This window comes from Neolamprologus multifasciatus, chromosome 13 (assembly GCF_963576455.1).
Source record: "Neolamprologus multifasciatus chromosome 13, fNeoMul1.2, whole genome shotgun sequence".
Lineage (NCBI taxonomy): Eukaryota > Metazoa > Chordata > Actinopteri > Cichliformes > Cichlidae > Neolamprologus > Neolamprologus multifasciatus.
The window spans coordinates 24,136,057-24,155,463 of NC_140451.1; the positions used below are offsets into that span (position 1 = coordinate 24,136,057).

The window sequence follows — 19,407 nt, forward strand, 5'->3', positions numbered from 1 at the left end:
TTAGTCACATGACACATTTGGAAAGGTTCACTGTATGTTTATTAGTTATTTGGAAGCACAGCATTGTGACTGCAATATGAGGTTGCCTATTTCTCACGTTTCACCACAGCTGCCATAGTACTGCTCTGCACTCATGAGGTCTTACAGTTTAAGAAGTTTGTGGTTTATGAAGTGGTGGGGGATGCTATTAAGAGGATGTGAAATGAAGTCAGTTTGCTCAGCTGGGCTGCTCCCTCTTCACTCATTCCTTATCCTTTGACTAACACACACACACACACTTGCTTTCCAGACCCCTCTCCACCAGCAGGTGAAATGCTGTTCAAATAAATTCGGTGATTTAACAAACATATTAGGTAGACACAATCTGTCAACACTATCGGGCCATGTCCTTTATCACCACCTGGCAGTAGCATAGTTCATAGGTGGAAAAAGAAATCATATGGAAGTTTGGTTTAGGCTTTTTAAGTAATATAACCTTTACGTAATGGATTTTCAACAGAACTACAAGTGCTATAAACATTTGGTTTAGGAACAAAAAATCTTGAGTAGGTCTCGCTTTTGAGCCTTTATAAAATAACAGTTCATTTAGCTGCACTTGGTACAGTGTATTGGGCCAACTATGCCGGTTCCACCATGGACTGGTAATTGACAACAGGCCAGAGAACTTTCCCAGGACTGAATAATGAATGGACAGGTCTTGATGAGAAAAAGGTTCTGACTCGCATACCCACTGACACAGGCTGCTCACTTCAACTCAGGTGTGTTTATGTGTGTAATTTGACTCCAAACACTTTTTCTCCCTTTTGTGACCGGAGACGCTTATCAACCCTGGGCCATGTGGGGAACAGCTCCAGTGCACTGATCTCTTATCTCCAGCTCTGGGAGCCAGTGTGTGAACACAGGGACGAAATGTATACATACCAGACCCTCCGTAATCATAGGTCAGGACGTGTGATTGGATTTTAAAAAGAACTGTGATGCACAAAGTTCCGTGTATGCAGATCCCATGTATATGTTGTTATTGCTTCTGCTGGAGCAAGTATATCAATTCCAAATTTTTTCAGTTATTGGTATTAATAATTTTTAACAGCTTTATGATAAACTACTTAATATAAAATGTGCTGATTTGGGTCTCTCTGTGGTTCGAAGTTAGCAGATACCACTAAAGTTGTGATAAACGTCACACTCCTCTCCGCTGATGTGACAACCACACAATCTTGTGATCTACTTCATTAGTCACAGGCATGGAGAGTCTCCTAGTCACAGAAATGCTTGAGCAATGTGGTATGTTGCGGTGGCATGCTGTAAAGGCTAAGACTATGGCAAATGTAAAGGGAAGTGGCAAAAGTAAGAAAATTTGTATTAAAGTGCTCTCTGGCATTTTTTTGCTATGGTAATAAAAAAAAAGCACAACTTTTAAAAAGTCATAAAAGCACAGCTCTGGCTTCCTCTAACAGTCCAGTCCAGAGACATGTTAACTTAAATTAACTGCCCATACCCCGCCTCCTGGCCTATGGTAGCTGCAGTGCCCCCCCCCCCCCCCCCCCCCCCCCCCCCCCCTCTGATAAGGGCAAGCGGAAAGATGATGGATGGATAAAAGCTTCCCTACAAATACATATTTTCAATATATGCAATTTCAATAATTCACGCTGTTTTGGGTGTTTCTATTGATAATCAATGTTGCCTATGGATACTGTTAACTTATTAATAATAATTTGGACTATAGCTGTAAAAAGAATTAAATTACTAGCTTTCGTAGCCTTCAGTAAAACATAATCATCACATTATTTTGAAATACGTTTGATGATGATGTTGATGTGTTTTTGTACATGTGACACACTTGATTAAATGTTATGAACAGTGTAGAAGAGCCCCACCCTTCAAGCAGTCTTATTTAGGATGAAGCTTTGTGTTAATTATAGGGCAGATGGAGAGAAAGGATTTAACTGCTGTTTAGACTGTTTGAGCTAATCGGATGTTTGGTGAACATACACAAACAGACTCCTCCAAACAGGCACAGTGCTGCTAACGCAACTCTTTATGTTTGTCCTGCCACTTCACTGTGACCTAGATATAGCATAGGCTTTTATTAAAGGAGGACCGTTTAAACTAAAATTAGGAGACTTTGATTAGTGTGTTTTTGCAAAGTTGAGGTATAATGAAATTCTGAATTCATGATAGCTCAGATCTCTATCACATAGCTGAATGAAGAGCACAATAATAAGCAATGCCTACAGAAAGAAGACAGAAAATTATGCCAATAGTCAACTTTTCAGAAGTCTGAACAATCTGAAGTCAATATAAAGTGCACTCTAAATAAACTGAGAATGGATGGCACTGTATGTGTTTGTTTAGAACTAGGGTAGCAAGTTCACAAAAGACTCTCTCCTAAACACAAATAGAAAAATGGCACCCTGGGGCGTGTTGGGTTGTTTTCCCAGTTACAAAAAAAGAGGGGGAGATCCAGCTTAGGAAAGTTGTTGCATCTGCTAATGTTCCCAGTTGTCTGTTTGCTTTGGCATTATGTGTGCTTAGGTCAATCAGAAAAGCATCTAAACATTTGTACTGATCCACATTAATGGCATTTGATATCTGTTGTGCAGTTTTTGTCATTTTTAATTCTGTTGTGTTTTGAGTTGTTGATTTTGAGACATTTTGTTCTGTCAGACTGTTTCATTGTCTTCTCTCAGTTTAAACCAGGACTTGCACAAGTACAAGTATACACTAAACTTTTCCAGCTTTACTCGACTCTCTGTCTGTCATTTATCAACTTGGAGTGTACACATGCTCCACACAGGCAAACATACAGCTATTTGATCAATGATTAGCCTGTAAAGTAATATGTTGGAAGTCAGCAAGATTTGCCCAATCTCCTTTGTGTTTTTCAACCTAATCTGTAAAATCCCAGCCTGCAGGGAGGAATGTTGCTAATGAGGATAAAAGCTTAACATACGTTTACACAATGGACTGGTCAAGCAGCGGTTGCTAGGCTACTGTGGCCAGAAGAATGGCTTGGACTCGGAGGGTCTCAAAGCCCTCGTTTTGTTTTGTTCCGTTCATATTTAATCTCCCAGAGAGCAGCGGTACTCTTTTATTGCCACAAACTGAGGGGGTTTCCCTTGTTACTTCGTTATTTTCCTCCTTGCTCCATTCTGTTCCCACTTGCCACTTCTTATTTTTTGTGGCTGCATTTGAGCCAACATTTGTTTTTGTTTTTTTAATCTTTAAAACATTAGCGTTATAATTTAAGCATAGAGTTCTTCTTTAGCTTTGTCCATGCTCACATCTGTGTGCACCATAGCTGCCTTTTTATCCACAAAAGAAAATAGGATTTGTTGTGGTGACATTTATGGAGTGTACTATGAAACAACTCTGCGGCTTGTTATGTGCACTGGAAATTTTCCAGAGTAGCTCTGTGTTGGGAATGCAACTTGCATGTTTAGGGTTTCTAAATGTAATTTGTACTGTATGTCCACTAAATAGACAGGGACCTTTCCTGGCTAAAACATGGCCTCTGATGGTTTAGCATATATCTATTCAATTCTGGTCAAGAATGCCAAAGTTTTATGAGGATAAGTTTATGGCTAATTTTGGTTGGAATATTTTGCCGTTTTCACCCTTATTGTGCTTACTTTGTTTAGTATTATTCATTAGATTCATCCAGGTTCACCCTTTTTGTGTTCTAGTCCACTATGACTTGCGTAATTTTCCTAAAGTTTGAGCAGGTGGATTCCATAAAGCAGCAAATATGAGCAGGAAGTCACACTGAAACCTGGCCCCGAGCCAGCACGCATAATCATTGGAGTTTCACACATATTTTGGTGCAAGCAGTAGTATGCCAGGAATGCATGCTTGAATGCCATTGAAACTGATAGAGTTCATTTGGAGCGTGTGCAACAGCATCCTCCCATCAGTCTCTGCCTTTTGTTAGACTTCAACACACTGTCTCTGTGTTCCCCTCCCTCTCCTTGTTTCTCCACACACTCATCTTCTGTAGATTAGTGAAGACCTGACAGATGCCACAGAAGCGCTGGAGGGATTTCCTTTCAGACCTGTACACTGAAAGTGGCACAGATGTAGCAGGCAGTGAAAAATTTAGAATAGCCAACACTACTGAAGGATAATATTGTGACAGCCACCAGATCTCAGTGCTTAGCCTTGTGCATAACAAGTGACCCTGTTATGTCCAGTGCTGTATGTTGCACACATAAATTATGGGCTTCTCAGCCAGGTTATAACAGGCTGGAAAATGCCTCAACATACATGGATTCAAGTAGAAAATGCAAGTTTTCCAGGCTTAAGAAAGGCAGTAAATAGGCCCTGTAATCATATTGTGAATAATAAATGTATTTGCCATGAATGTGTTTTTGCTGGAGCTAAAAATAGATTTGGAAGAAATTACTGAAGTAGAAAGCAGTGATTCACCTATCACATATTTTGTACCTAGACTAAGAGGAATGGCTTACCAGCTTGGTGCACTGTTAGCTATGTTAACTTTGAATAGCCTTTGCTATCTTCCCTCGAAACCATCTTACTTCTATAGGAACAACTTTTTAGACAAAACCTCTTTAAACTCTGTTTTTCTTTACTAGGTCACAATGCAAAGCGAAAACAGGCTTGAAGTAGCTCAGAAACAGTGTCCCTGGAGATAATCTTTTTTTTTCTTCACTGTATTTTGTATCTTAGTCTACAATTGAATAAGAAGAATATAAGCGAAAAGTTACCAAAGCTTGACTATGTGTTGCAGGGCAACTTTTCTCTGGCTTCCCACAATTACCCCTGGTGACACACAGACAGTTACTGCCTGTATTTTCTCTGACAAGAGAATGGGCAGAGGGGAGAGAGGAGGAGTTGAGATGCTTTCACTGTGTTTTTTATGACCTCTCCCTGACTGCACCTATTGTTGCAGGGCCGGGTGAAAAGGAAAAGGGCCCACAGCTGAGAAGAGCTGCCTTCCAAATCAACCAATCCCCTCCATTTGCCTCTGTAGCTCCCTAGCACATTGATAGATGCTAGTGTAGACAAAAAAAAAAAACTAGCTGCATACTTCAAACATTTGATATGTTTAAATTGGCCTATTTAAAGGTTAATTCAAGCTTTTACAGACCCAAAGGAGAAGAGGAAGAGGATAGACAAAGAGCAAGTGGCCCAGGGAGATGTGACCATGATAGATGGATTTAACCAGCCATTAGCCCTGATCCTTTTCCCATCGACCAGAATGCCTGGGGGCACTCTCCTTTCCACCAGTATAGACAGACCAGTCACTGAATATTTAGCAGCCTTGTTTCTGCTTACTACAGGAAACCCCCTTGCGCTCATGCTTAGTCAGTTGGCACGGTTACGAAAATACTGCCACATCAAGTTAGGAGACCACGCTTTAAACTCTGTAAATATTTTTACTGGCGCATCAGTATATGGTTTCTGTTTAATAGCACCTCTAAATAGTAATATGTTACTGAATAACATGAGTTAACTTTAGAATGATCATGCATCTACGGCTTTTCGTAGTTTTTTTTTTTTTTTTTTTTTTTTTTTAAATCTAGGTTTTGATTGTATTTTTTTTTTCTGGAATTTAAAGAGTACTTTTCTACTTTACTATGTGTTCATATATAGGAATTTTTATAGGCATGGATGACACTAAGTCTCATTATTCAGATAAATGCCATGGAAATATTCCCTTAAATGCATTCAATACACTAAGCACTAAGCTGCACCATCTCCCTAAACTGTTTATTTTCATTTATAACAAATTTGTTGCCATTGCAAGTGTTTTAGGGGTTTTTCAGTTCATTAGAGGTCTGAAAAGTGTACAGTTTTGTTTTTTTACCTTGAGGGGGAGAAAACAATGAGAAGAAGCGTGGGACCTGCTTTGAACACAGGAGCTCTGCTTCTGATCTTCCCACTGTTCCAGTATGAAAGATGGATCTGCCTCAAGATCCACTGTTGGGAAGGGAAATTAAATGGGGGCTGGACTGAGGGTGGGGTCTGCCTTGGAGGCATATTCATCTCCAGTTGCACTGAGGTGTTGTCTGTTTCAAAACATTTTCTTTTCAAAAGAGTGAGAAAAAAGCCACAGACGAAGCAAACATACATTCTGAAATATAACCTTTGAAAAAGCCGTCTTTAACACAGACTACAAACTATTACAGGACCCTTGCAATGCTGATAACAGGTTCATATTATAAAATTGTATACACTGCCAATTGTTGTTCAGGGAAATAAAAAGGACAGTATCTAATCAATTGTTTTTATTACACTGTGGCCAGTTGCTTGTGACACCCAACTGTAATGATGATATGATTACAGATTACACACAGCAGCATTTCCAGATTTCAGCAATACTTTGTTACCTTTGTAAAGAGGTAATAATATTTGAAAAGTGCACACCCCCTGTTAAATAGGTCCACTTTTCTACATTTTCATTAAGCGATGTTTACAGGCTTGATTTAAATCAGAAAATTCAAATGATACATTTTTAGTGCTGTTTATATTTCTGAAATAAAACAGACAAGTGAACAGAACAAGTTAGGCTATTTTGTTTAAAGAAATCACCCTAGTATGCTTGCTTCTATTTCTCCTGGCATCTACGTCTTTGAGCATGTGCAGTTTAGCGTTTCCACTGAACTGACCTGTGAACAGTGAACAATGCATTTTAATAATTTGGTTTCCATTACTGCTGTTTAAAAATATCTTTTCAGAATAGGCCTTAGTTGGTCTGTAGGTAATAAATTGACCTTTTTTTTTTTTTAAATTTAATTTTTTTTTGTATTAGAGCAGATGTAAGGGCTTTACATGTATTAACATTACACTTGCATCCAAAAATATATTTCAAGTAAAAGGCTGGTTTGGCCTGGGGTTTGACTTTAAGTGGGATCCTTACAAGAAATCTCCTCGAGTAGCTTTTTATTCCTTTGAATTGCATGTCCTCAACGTTGTTTAAAAATAAATTTAGCATCAAAGTCTCAAACCAATGCAGTGTTTTTAGTAGGGCTGTGCTATACCACATCATCTGCAATAATAATTTCAATGTTTTCAAAAAGTAGAACAGATTTTCTTGAAATATTGTTATATATTTTTACTTTAGAATATGGTGAAGAGATCATAAGAGGTGGACTTCAATCAAAGATTGGTGATATGTGTTGCAGGTGAGCCATTAGTCATACAAAGTCATGTAGGCTTGTCCTTACCCATTTATCTCACCATTACTAATTTTACTAACAAATAAATTGTCATCTCATGACTTCACAGGATAAGTTAGTACTATCCACATACCATAAGGCACACTGTGTGGCCTAAACACAGTAGTTTTACTGCTGTTCAGGGTAGTGTATTTCTCGCTTCCAGCACGAAGTGAAAGAATGTAGACCAATACAGGGATGGGCATTTCAAGCAAAAATTCTATGACTTCCTTGAACCTATACGAGAACCTCTCTCAAGTGACAATGTGTAGTTGTTTCAGACTTGAGTCATGCTAGCTGGTGCAGTTTTTTTACGTTTGTTTTTGAAGGAATCCCACATGAAACTTTGACAGCTGTCACACATGCTTTACCCATCTAACACCTGAAAGTTAGCAACATGTTCAGCACAATCCTATTACAGAACAGAAGAAGTATAGCTGTAGTCTAATCAGGTGTCACAAAGTGCACAAATATACAGCTTGCTTCAATAATTAGTTTAAAGACACATTTCACTTTTCACATACATGTTTGCAGACTAATGCATGTCCCACATTTTATTTTGCTTCACTAATAAAGAGATGCCCCAAAATATGTTTATATTAAAATATACCTTTGCTTCATAAGGACATACTAGCATCAGTTTTTAATCACTCCTTAGGTAAAGCAGCTAAGGTTTACATAACGTATGTTGAACATTAGTAGAGCTTTAAAATTTCCCATAAAGTTGTTTGAGTTAACAGAGTGCCTGCAAATGTGTGCTACTTTAACATGGTAATGATTAATAGATTGAGATAAAATATTGTGTATACTGCCAGTTCTTCACGAACTTTACTCAAGTTTTTCAAAAAAGTTGAAATGAAACAAAATAATAGGAAAATTGTAATAGAAGGTTTCCTGAAGTTGAATTCGCAGTATTGCGTTTGTGTAGATCAGGGGTGTCCAACTCCAGGCCTCAAGGGCTGGTGTCCTGCAGGTTTCGATATCACCCTGGGTCACCTTAATCAAATGATTAGTAATTACCAGTCCTCTGGAGAACTTCAAGACATGTTGAGGAGGTAATTTAGCAATTTAAATCAGCTGTGTTGGATCAAGGACGCATCTAAAACTTGCAGGACACCGGCCCCTGAGGCCTGGAGTTGGACCCTCCTGGTGTAGATCATAATTTCCCTTCACTACAAAGTAGCTTCTTATTTATTATTGGTTCTGTGGTTTCCAGGAAAGGGGCTAAGCTAAAGAACCTAGAACAGCACCAACACAATTAAGGATAGCCCGCAGAGCAGTTGTTGTTTAACAGCTACAACATGTAGCTCTGCAAAGCACCAACGCACAGTTATTCTGGTCCCATGCTTTCCAGGGCTGTTATATTCAAACCTTTTGTTCAAATGTGTAGCCAAAATTCTATAAATTTGTCTTCATTTTTATTGATTCCACTTTATGCTTGGTTAGAAGTATACATTAGAATAATGGTTGACTTATAGTAGTGCTTTACATCTGTGCACTGTAACATGTGCCTCCTCAGACCTGATGTAAAACTGGTACTAAAATGTCACATAAGCACAAGGTTAATAAAACACACTATATCTAGCATGTTTATTTTGCTAATGAAATGGCTTGCATTCTTTCAGTGTAATGAGCAGTTTAAGTAATTTTTATAGTCTATACATCTACATACAGGCTATGATTTTCAGATCTTTCTCCCTTTTAGTAAAAACAGCTGGTAAACATTTATTAGTTCCAAGTCTAACATCAATAGTTCAGTTGGACTCAAGATTGCTGAACAATTCATACACACAAGGCCCAACTAACAATGAATACATAATCACCCACTATGATGGGTGCATAAATTACACCAGGTTAGCTACAATTTGTGTTTCTGATAGTAGCTGAGCTGCTAATATGCTAAAATGGCTGACTGGCTGGGGTTTTTTACCATAACGTCAGCATGGAGTCATGTAGACAGGAGTTAGGTCTTTTATCAGATATTTCTAGAGGGCTGACACTGAAGGATCATGGAGCTACAAAGACAGTATTTGGCATGATATTCTATAGTCCAATCAGAGTAGAAGGTTTTTATCCCAAAGCCACTGCTTTCCCAGGCTGTGTAACTAACCCACCATAAGCCATTATAAACCTACAGAGTCTGCTGGGAGGAATCTATGGAATCACTCAGAGAGGAGTTGACAACAGGAAGTAGTAGTAGTATCATTGGTGTTGTGAAACCCGTTTGTAATGGAATTCCCATTGTTGTAGCCTGGGTAGAGGATCCCCTCTGTGCCTCAGGCTAGTAATGGTACCAATACACTATTAGTGGGAACCCAATGAGTCTCATTACAGTTAAATTGCTGCAAAATCATTTATGCTGGCTGAAAATACTTGTGCATGCCAAAAATATTTTAACCATATCTCTGTAACTGCCTTCAGTGAATTTAAAGAAAATAGATCCTAACCATTTGTTTTTGATTGGAAGTATTCTACAAGTATGAATTGGCCCATTTGTTCCTTAAGTTAAACAGTGAATTGATTTCTTTCCCCTGAGTCCTACTTTAAGTGTTTGTGTAAACTGTTAGGGGAATAGAAACTCTAAAACCAAGATTTGAAACTGTGCTGCAAACTATGCATGGCCATTTGAAGCAAAGATACTATTTGGCTTCTCTTCAAAGGTTTCCCTCCTAAAAGACTCTCAAATGACAGTGCATAGTCGAAGCAGACATGTGACATGCTGGACCTTATTTTCTTTGTTTGTTTGTTTGTTTGTTTGTTTGTTTGTTTTATGTTGAAGATGTTCCACAAAAGACTTTGATGGCTGACCAATCCAGTTTGTACTATATGAAGGGCAACAAAAGACATTCATTTATAGTTCAATCCAAGTTCTTTTTTTTTCTTTTTCTTATTTTTAACAGTGCATTTGCATGCAACGTGCATCCAGTTAGGTGGACTGATGCAAATTTCACCCAGGTAACGTGAATAGAGGCAAGTTTTTGTTTATGTAAGTTAAAATATTTGAACTGGGATAAAAAATTCGCTTCATTCTACATCACAAAAACCCTGGGATTTTCCCATAGATTGGATTGCTGCTGATGCCAGCAATAATCAGAAGTGGAGGTTAAGCCTATTGACATCATTTGAGGGCAGGTGGAGCTGTCTGGTTGAACTTATCTTTCATACAGAGATTTTTTTAAAAAAAGGGAAGTTTTAGAAAAAATTAATCAGACCTTCATGTTAAGTTTTTAAAATGTCTTATCATATCGATTTCCATTGTGCATGCATAAACGCAAGCATTGTTAAGTGTACCTTAGCTTCATGTTTGGTGTGAACAGACCATAATAAGGAAATTATGCTTCATTTATTTATTTATTTTTAACCAAGTGTACAGTTGGTTAACCCCAGAATGACCTTATTTGTATACGTGACTTTGTTCATACTATTAATTAATTAATTTATTTATTTGTTTTTATTTTATTTTTTGTCTGGGATCATTCGTGACCTTGGAAACAGCTTTTTCTTTTTATATGCTTTGATTATATTTTTATTTTATTTGTTGGTAAACATTCTTTAATATGACATCTAATTTGTTGCAATTTTCAGGTTTTTCAGTAGTATAAATATTGAAAATATTGTTTCCACACAAAATACGAATGTAACACATTTACCAGTAGGTTTTTGTTTAGGTTTCCTTTTAAGCAGAACTGTGGTAATAACAGGCACGGCTTTGTAACAGGCCATTGTCACCATGGAAACGGGAGCAGGATGATGACGCTGGCACAGTTTAACGTGAAGCTGTTTGTTTACACACCGCGAAGAGCAAAGAGGCGGAGCTGTTATCAAGATGCTGAGCTCAGGTTTATTAAAAGAAAACATGTTTCTAGTTTCCAACAGCATTGTTGTTCCTGTGATCGCCATTTAAACCTTTACTGGGAATAAGCAAGTGGGAGGTCTTTATCAAAGCACCTGATCAACAAACTCTGTAGCTGCTCTGATCACCACCATTTGTTTTAAACAGTGAAAAGTCTGCAGTAAGCCTCTAGAAGTTGTATTAAAATATGCAGATTGACTGTTCACTTAATCCGATTCCATGTTTAAATTATACTGCTTGCTGAAGGCTAACGGCAGCCGTCCTCTTTTACATGGAAGCAAACGGGTGAGTCTAAAGAGGAGAACAGTGTGTAATAGACCATATTTATTTCAAGGTTTTCATAACATTTTTCAGATTCAAAGTTTATGTTATATATATTTATATATTTATGTATAGGTTTGTGTGCATGTGTGTTTGTGTTGACTTGTTTAAACAGCTTTATGAGGGCCAAAAATTAGAAGCCCACTATACTTGCAGTGACCAGCAGTCAGTTGTGGGGACTAAATGCTGGTCCTCACGAATTTGAAGGCATTTTTGAGGCTAAGAATTTGGTTTTAGAGTTAAGGTTACAATTAGGTTGTGGTTAGGTTTAGGGTAAGGTGTATGTGAAGGTTCTCAGTCATCCAGGTCATCGTAGTCAAAGAAGCTTGCAAAGAGGGTAAGGTTTAGTTAGGGTTAGGAGTATGCACTGATTCCTAATGGTTAAGGTTAGGATAAGGTTAAGCATTATGTCAATTTGATGCCCTCACTAAGGTGTGAAAGCGAGTGTGTGTGTGTGTGTGTTTATTGGCAAGTCTTGGTTGTGTAGTTGTGTGGGAGTAAGTCCAAGGTCATCGAGTGATAACAGCACAATGGTGCAACTGAGTGCTGACAAACATTACAAAGCCTTGGTTTAAAAGAAAAATGCTGTTAACAAAGAGTCTTTAGACTAAATAACGTTTTTAAGTTTACATTTAGTTACAGTCCATCAAGGCACACAAATGCCTTATTACCTTGAACACTTCCACTATCTATCTTTATCAGGACGTTGTTTCTCCCTTGGAAATATTCCCACAGAGTGTAAGTGGCAGCAACATTCCATCCATCCACGGAGATATCAGGTTGTTTTTCTTAACAATAAACTCTCAACACTGATTGCCTCTGTCAAACCAACCAAAGGGGCATTTAGACTCTCGAGTTATTGCTAGCCTTTTGTTTGTTCTGTAGAATCAACACAGCTGATAGGACATGTTCAAATTGACCTGTAGTGTAAATAATGAAATCGTGCAGCTTTTAATGTGAGCAGATCTTGGCAAAAACAAATTTTGTAAATGATACAAAGAGAATCAAAGGATCAAAGACTTCATTTTGGCTACACCAGTTCATGGAAAAATAGGCTTCTTGTTATCAGAGGTATAATATTAGTTTTATTCCTGTTGAAATGAAACATTTAACTTTAGAAGAAATGTGGCACAGGTTGAGAAAGCCCAAATGCTAGTTTGGTCTGCACATACACATTTGTTTTGGAAAACAAAGCTTTTTATGTGCACCATTGCATTTTGTCCACACGTAAACAGCTTTATGCTAAAAATCAAGCTTTCAAAAAGTACTCTCAATGTGATCATTTTCAAAAACTGCATGTGCATTCATGTTTGGACAGGGATTACAGAGATTATGTGTTGCAACATCAGAGATGTGTGTCTTTATCTCCATTGTTAACGTCAGACTGGACTACGTGTTATTGTTTATAGGCTTCTGACATTTTTGTATGGTTAGGGTTACATTGCTTTGACATGCTCAAAGCAACAATGTTTTTTACATTTTCACATGGACGATGGTGTTCATTAAAACGGTGCTTGTGAGGGAAAGGATTAAAAAACAAAAGCAGAATATTCTTGTTTTGAAAAATACCGTGTACAAGTGCGTTTTCACATCTTTCATTTACTTCAGTCCATATCAGTTGATGAGCCTGATAGCTGAAACTTATAGTTGTTCCTTTTACACACAGGAAAAAAAAAACACATTCTTGCAATGTGTCACTAGAAACCATGTGAGAACTTTTTGTCTACCGATTAGGCAAATGTGTCTGGGTGGGAGCAACAAAAGTAACTAAAGGAAGAAGGTGCTGTGTTCTGGCATGTTGGAGAAAAAAAAACAAGGGATTTACATTACATTTAAGGGCTAGTTGCTAGCCTGTACTGACAATTTGTGTACACTGAACATCTGTGGTACCCTGCCACATTCCAAACTGCAAAACTTACTTGACTATGGAAAAGCATTTCGCTCAAATTTGCAGCATACACCGAGTAGTTGGTTCGTATTATGTTTACACCATAAACAAACAGCTCTGGAGTTTGGAAGTGGACTAAGACCACCTCCTCCAAAGGGTCTCAGGGCAGTTGTTTTTGTTCGCACCCAAGCAAAATTACAGTGTTCACCCTTGCATCCCTGATTGTGTAGTTTTAAATTGATTTAAATGGACTAGACACCAGAGACCCAAAGTTGTTTTCATAAGCTCTGTGCTCCCTTTTTCATTTAGTTGTTATTTACGGTTTGTTTATTTATTCATATGCTTTTCATCATGTTATTTCACCCTGAGTGTCTATTAAGTTTTAGTAAACAAGACATTTGAAGATGAGGCTGCAATTTTAAGTATTTTCTGTAGATATTTGTAAAGATGTGATGAAGAATATCCAGTTGTGCCCCAGATTGCAAAGAAAATTCCTAAATCCAGATCTACATCTGGATGTGATTTCTTGTAAGATGGGCAAAGCCCTATCTTTGGTAACAATTTAATGCAAATGCAAATCAAACCAATCTCCCTTTGGTGGTAACTATTAGCAAATTATAGTCTATGAATACTGCAGCCCTTCATTTTACACCCACTTTTTTAGTGAACCACAGGTAACAGATATCATGAAGTGCATGCAATTTGACAGCTAAGCAACCAGAGGAGGCAGACAGGCTATGGAAAAACCTGCTGCTTTCAAGAATATTTAGGCAGTGTTTTTAGTCCATTTGCCCAGTACTGTATTCCTGATGCAAGTTTTTTGCAAAAACACAACACGTTCAGTGTTTGTAAACTGTATGTGTGTTTGTGTACGTCTTCAACTTGTGAATTTATTTATTTTATCCAGATCATGATGAACACTAAGGGTTTTGACTTCACACATCTTAGTTTGTGACTTCACTGTGGCAGCGCTCTCAGACCTGGTGTAATGTTACCAGCAGGGTTGAGGGGTTCTTGCTCTCTTTAATGTGTTGAGCAGTTTTAGGACCTGAGGACAGGTGCTTTGTGGCACTGTCAGCCTTCTGTTTCTACAGTAATGAATGACCAGCATACTGCTGTTGGCCCTTTTTAAATATCTGCTGTCATCTCCTCACCTGGACGGTCGCCCTTTTCTCTGTCGCTCACTCTTTGTATATCCCCCTTTCTTACATTTCACCTTTATTCTCCATCCCCTTCACATCTGTCACTTTCATCCCAGTCCCATCTTTCCCTTTTTCCTTTTATCTCAGTTACGCTGCTTTTTTTTTTTCTCGTGCATTTTTTTATCTTACGGTTTTTGTGTATTGATCTACCTAAAGTAAATTATTTTTCCTTTTCAGTTTTATTACTTGAAAAAATTGAGAATGATGACATTGGGAGAAAGACCTTGAAGATCACAGATTTTGGCTTAGCCAGGGAATGGCACAAAACCACAAAAATGTCAGCAGCAGGCACCTACTCCTGGATGGCACCAGAGGTCATTAAGTCATCTCTCTTCTCCAAAGGCAGTGACGTCTGGAGGTATAATGGATGATAATGACACATGAGGCCTTGAAATTAGATTGAAATACTTACCTTTTCTCATTTGTCTGTCATTATTCTTTAAATTTATTTATCATTAGTTTACTTGTTTTGTTTTGTTTTTTCAGCTATGGTGTCTTGCTGTGGGAGCTGTTAACAGGGGAGGTGCCGTACCGTGGAATAGACGGCCTCGCTGTTGCTTACGGCGTGGCAGTTAATAAGTTAACCCTACCAATCCCTTCCACTTGCCCCGAACCCTTCGCTAAGCTCATGGAAGGTAAGTATGAGCAAATATCAGTGGAGCTGAAGCTGAGCTGAAGCTTTGTTTTTCCACAGAAAATGTATGTGAGACTGGCATCTTATTCCAAGAGAGGCACAAGAAGCGACGCCACCTGTTCCACAAATAGGCCATATGGCACTAAATATTAGACTTTAAGTTTAATTTAATTTTATGTGTAGATTTGTATATGTGTACATATTTCTAGTGGAAAATGTGTGCATGCTAAAAGTAAATGTACTCTTAAAATGGCTAATGGCAAGTTTGCTGGTTTTCCCCAACTTTGTGAATTTCTGCTGATCCAGCTGACTCCTCTTTTTTTTTTTTTTTTGTCAGAGCAGTTCACTAGGCTCACAAATTCAGTATGATGTAGATGCCCTGGTCACAGTGGTTATGAGTCCATCTTTTCACTGCATTGTATTTGTCCAGATTGCTGGGACCAGGACCCCCATGTGCGTCCCTCATTCTCCTGCATCCTGGAGCAGCTTTCAGCCATCGAAGAGGCGGTGATGGCCACCATGCCTCAGGACTCCTTCCACAGCATGCAGGACGACTGGCGTGTGGAGATCCAGGAGATGTTTGATGAGCTCAGGACCAAAGAGAAGGTAGAGCAGAAGGAGGAGGAGATTCTTTCATACACTAACATTAATATGTTGAAGCCACTGAACACAGAACTATCCTGGCAGCTGGTTAAACACATGAAAGTAAACTTAATTTCCAGCATCCTCTCGTCTGTGTCGCACAGTGTGGGAAGTTGGACCCTGACGCCAAGTATGAAAAAAGACCAGCTTGTCATCTTGCTTCACTCTTTGAGTTTTAGTAATGATACACGCAGGCTAATCTATCATTATGTCTAACCCCGATGTATCACCCTGGACTGGTTTCATGGGATAAAAATGTTTAATTGGTTACTTTCAGTGGATAAGGCTAAATCGCACGTTTAACAATCAAGTCATTAATGCCGAAGTGCTTTAGTGGACTTCCCCTTGTTAAAACCTTAATCTGCTTCCTGTATAAGTCTGCTGTTTCTGGCTTAAAGTGGGGAGAGGGGAGTTAATTAGTGTTTAGAGAAACAGCAGGATCAGCACACAGAGCTGAGTTAATGAATGGTGAACCGAGTTTTACACAAAATACAAAAGTGCACAGGTGGTGTTTTTATTGAGAGTTTTAATTTGTGCCTATTTTTGTATTGTGGATTTATGCTGTCTGCTTTGTTCTAGTTTTTCCAGTTCTGCTAATCCACCGTTTGAGCATGAGGTTTTCGTTTTTTAAATCTTACAATCCCCAAATTAAACGCTTATCTGCACAGCTGGTAATTTCTGTTGCCTCACCATGCTATATTAAATTCAACCACTATGCAAAGTTCAAAGAATAAGGCTAATTTAGCTTTGAGCTTTCCCATCATAAATTTTACAAGATTAGGGAATTAGTCCCTTCATTTAAACAGATTTCCTGTAAAAAATCTCACCGTAATCTGTGTCTAGGTGGGTGGCTGAAGTGGTTTGACTGTAAAGCTGCTTTATGGAAGTCATCCAGTAAGGATTATTATTACTCAACTGAGAGCAATTCAAGAGAAAATGGAGGGAGTGAAGAATGAGTAAGCAGTGGTAGGAGAGCATAACACTGCCTCAAAAAGAAGGCTCCTGAACCAGCTTATTATTGGTGAATTATGTAACATACCTACTCCTGCCTATTTTGAAGATTTCAGTGCTCAAAAAACATGTCTAAAACCGCACACGGAACAAATGTGACACAGAGGCACAACTTAAGAGTAGTTCTAAATATTGATCTAGTGAGGATGACATACATCCTTTCTGGATCTCTAAGGCACTTTTACTCATCCTAGTGTTATCCTTTAAATGTTGACTGTTCACTAAAAGAGTAGTTTATATAATTTACTTACTGTAAACTGCTTACTGTAGACTTGACTAGCTCTGCACTTGAAATTGTGCTTGCTCATGTTTTAGCTCATACAGTGTTGGCAAACAATGCCAACTTAGCTCACTATTGTTAGAGCAGCTATTGAGGTCTATAGAAGGTGCCTTAACCTCCTAGGACCTGGCGTCCACATATGAGGACATCACATTTTGGGTTATTTAGACCAAAATACTCAATTTGGCTCTACAAGGGCCTGATCTCCACTTACGAGGACATTATACTGCTACTGTTCTATCGAAATTATAAACGAATATCCTCATATTTGGCTCTCATTTTTCTTAGAAACAAAAATTAGGTAAAAAAAAAAATCTGGTAATTCTTTGTCTTCTACATTCATCAGGTCCCAATCAGTCCAAATATCAAAGAGAAATTAAAAATGCATGCCGTGGAAGAGTTCGCGCCTTAGGAGGTGTCACCATCTGAAATCTTTCAGCCAGTTCTATAAATGCACTTACCTCTTAATACCTGCTTCTTCCAGGAGCTACGTTCCAGAGAAGAGGAGCTGACGCGAGCCGCCCTGCAGCAGAAGTCTCAGGAGGAGTTGCTGAAGCGTCGGGAGCAGCAGCTGGCAGAGCGCGAGATCAACGTGCTGGAGAGAGAGCTCAACATCCTCATTTTCCAGCTCAACAAAGACAAGCCCAACGTGAAGAAGAGAAAAGGCAAATTTAAACGTTCCCGCCTTAAACTGAAGGATGGGAACCGCATCAGCCTACCCTCAGGTGAGCTTGCAGACTGAACTAAGCTAAAATATTCCCACATCCAAACCTCACGATAGAAATGAGCCTTTCTTTTTTTCCCCGTAATAGCACTTTAAAAAAAATTGGATTGCAGTGCTTTAAAACTGGAGTTCTCACTCTGGATGGATCCTCTCTGTCCCTTTGTGCCATCACTCAGTGGTACAAACAGAGTGAGATTTGCCGTGCCTACTGCCTGTCAAAGCTTTGAAGTTAATTTGGTATTTGAATTTCTTGGAATCTCCTGTCAAAAACAACTCCAGAGCTTGACAAATCATGTTTTCCCAGTATATAGTTCTTGTATGAGAATGGTGTATTTGCCACATCATTCCCATACATCTGTAGCAAAATAAAAAAGTTAAACCATATTGTGTCTTCCAAGCTTTTAGCCTACACTATTCAGAAAAAATAAGCAAACTAACACATCCAGATTAAATAATCACTCTGATGTTGTTGTGTTTGCAACATTTGAACTGTGTTGGAAAATGTAACTATACATATCAAACTGTAATCACTCAAACAGTAACTCCTCTGGGATTATAATAACTGTTTTACTTGTCCGGCATATTGCAGACTTCCAGCATAAGATCACCGTGCAGGCTTCGCCCTCCATGGACAAAAGGCGGAGCCTTCACAGTACCAGCTCCTCTCCTCCCAGCAGTCCCACACTTATCCCTCGTCTACGAGCCATTCAGCGTAAGTTCAGTTTGTTTTTTTGCATATTAAAGAGTCCCTCAGGTTTTCTTAGTCGTGCTTACTGTCCTACCTCGAGTCCAGCCTGCTCAAGTGTAAAAGAACCAAAGAAATCACATCAGCTCTGAGAATTTCACAGGAACTGGGAACATGGGAACAGTATCATGCACAATGACTAGAGCCATGTGAACAAAAGCTCCAGAGGCAGAGCCAGTTGTTTGAACAGTTTTAAAAAGATGTTAGTCACACACCAACGCCCCTGCAATAACTGGGACAAATTCCTCTTGTGCATTTATGGTAGGTGATAATACTGATAGGGGGCTTCTCTGTAACATAGGAGGCACTGAAAAATCAGAGCACTAGAAAAAAGACGTACATTTGTATACAGATCCGTGTGTTTAAACTTAGTCTTAATTGATGCTTTGAGCTACAAGATTAGACAGGTCTGTTCCATCCAAGGAGGAGGTGTGTTTTAGAAGCCTGTATTTAGTGCACACAGGATTGTACACTTGATGAGGAATCATGTATTTGCAGTTGTGTACACTGATTTACCTCAGCATTTTATTAAATCTTTATGCATAGCCATATGATACATAGCAATTGAATAACAGCCCTGTTGACATGGACACCTATTTCTTGCACATTTTAAAGTCCGTTTTATTTGCACCAGCCATAAATTTCATTCATACATAGAAGTGTAAATGTTTATTCCAACAGATAAACATTTAGACTTATTTATGGCAGCACTGGCTGAAGTACTCCACCTTCTGTTTTGTAGCATTAAATGCTCCGTTTCACAGTGCTCAGGCTGTAACATGTGCATTTCCCTCCTCAGTGACATCCCACAGGCCGAGGGACAGTTTGTATGTTTACCAACAGGATGTTGATTTGACCAGCGAGGTGTCAGCCTACTCTGGGTTCAGGAGGAAAGGCAAGGAGACTGGCTTTGCTCATGCAGCGTGAGG

General features: G+C 38.7%; 1 protein-coding gene and 1 long non-coding RNA gene across 5 annotated transcripts in view; both read left to right on the forward strand.

Annotated features, from left to right (window-relative positions):
- map3k21 (mitogen-activated protein kinase kinase kinase 21) overlaps nt 1–19,407 on the forward strand; it is a 32,548-nt gene that overhangs the window by 2,005 nt on the left and 11,136 nt on the right. For 2 of the 4 annotated variants that reach the window (XM_085181820.1, XM_085181821.1), the window contains exons 2-7: nt 14,620–14,800; nt 14,929–15,077; nt 15,507–15,682; nt 17,494–17,734; nt 18,323–18,445; nt 19,278–19,373. In XM_085181820.1, coding sequence (XP_085037946.1) covers nt 14,620–14,800; nt 14,929–15,077; nt 15,507–15,682; nt 17,494–17,734; nt 18,323–18,445; nt 19,278–19,373 — 966 coding nt within the window. The remainder of the gene's footprint in view (nt 1–14,619; nt 14,801–14,928; nt 15,078–15,506; nt 15,683–17,493; nt 17,735–18,322; nt 18,446–19,277; nt 19,374–19,407) is intronic. The other 2 variants (XM_085181819.1, XM_085181818.1) reach the window with 1 other exon arrangement.
- LOC146505604 (uncharacterized) lies at nt 1,556–13,266 on the forward strand. Its single transcript, XR_014877436.1, has 2 exons — nt 1,556–11,630; nt 11,705–13,266. It is a non-coding gene; the product is annotated as an uncharacterized LOC146505604 (long non-coding RNA).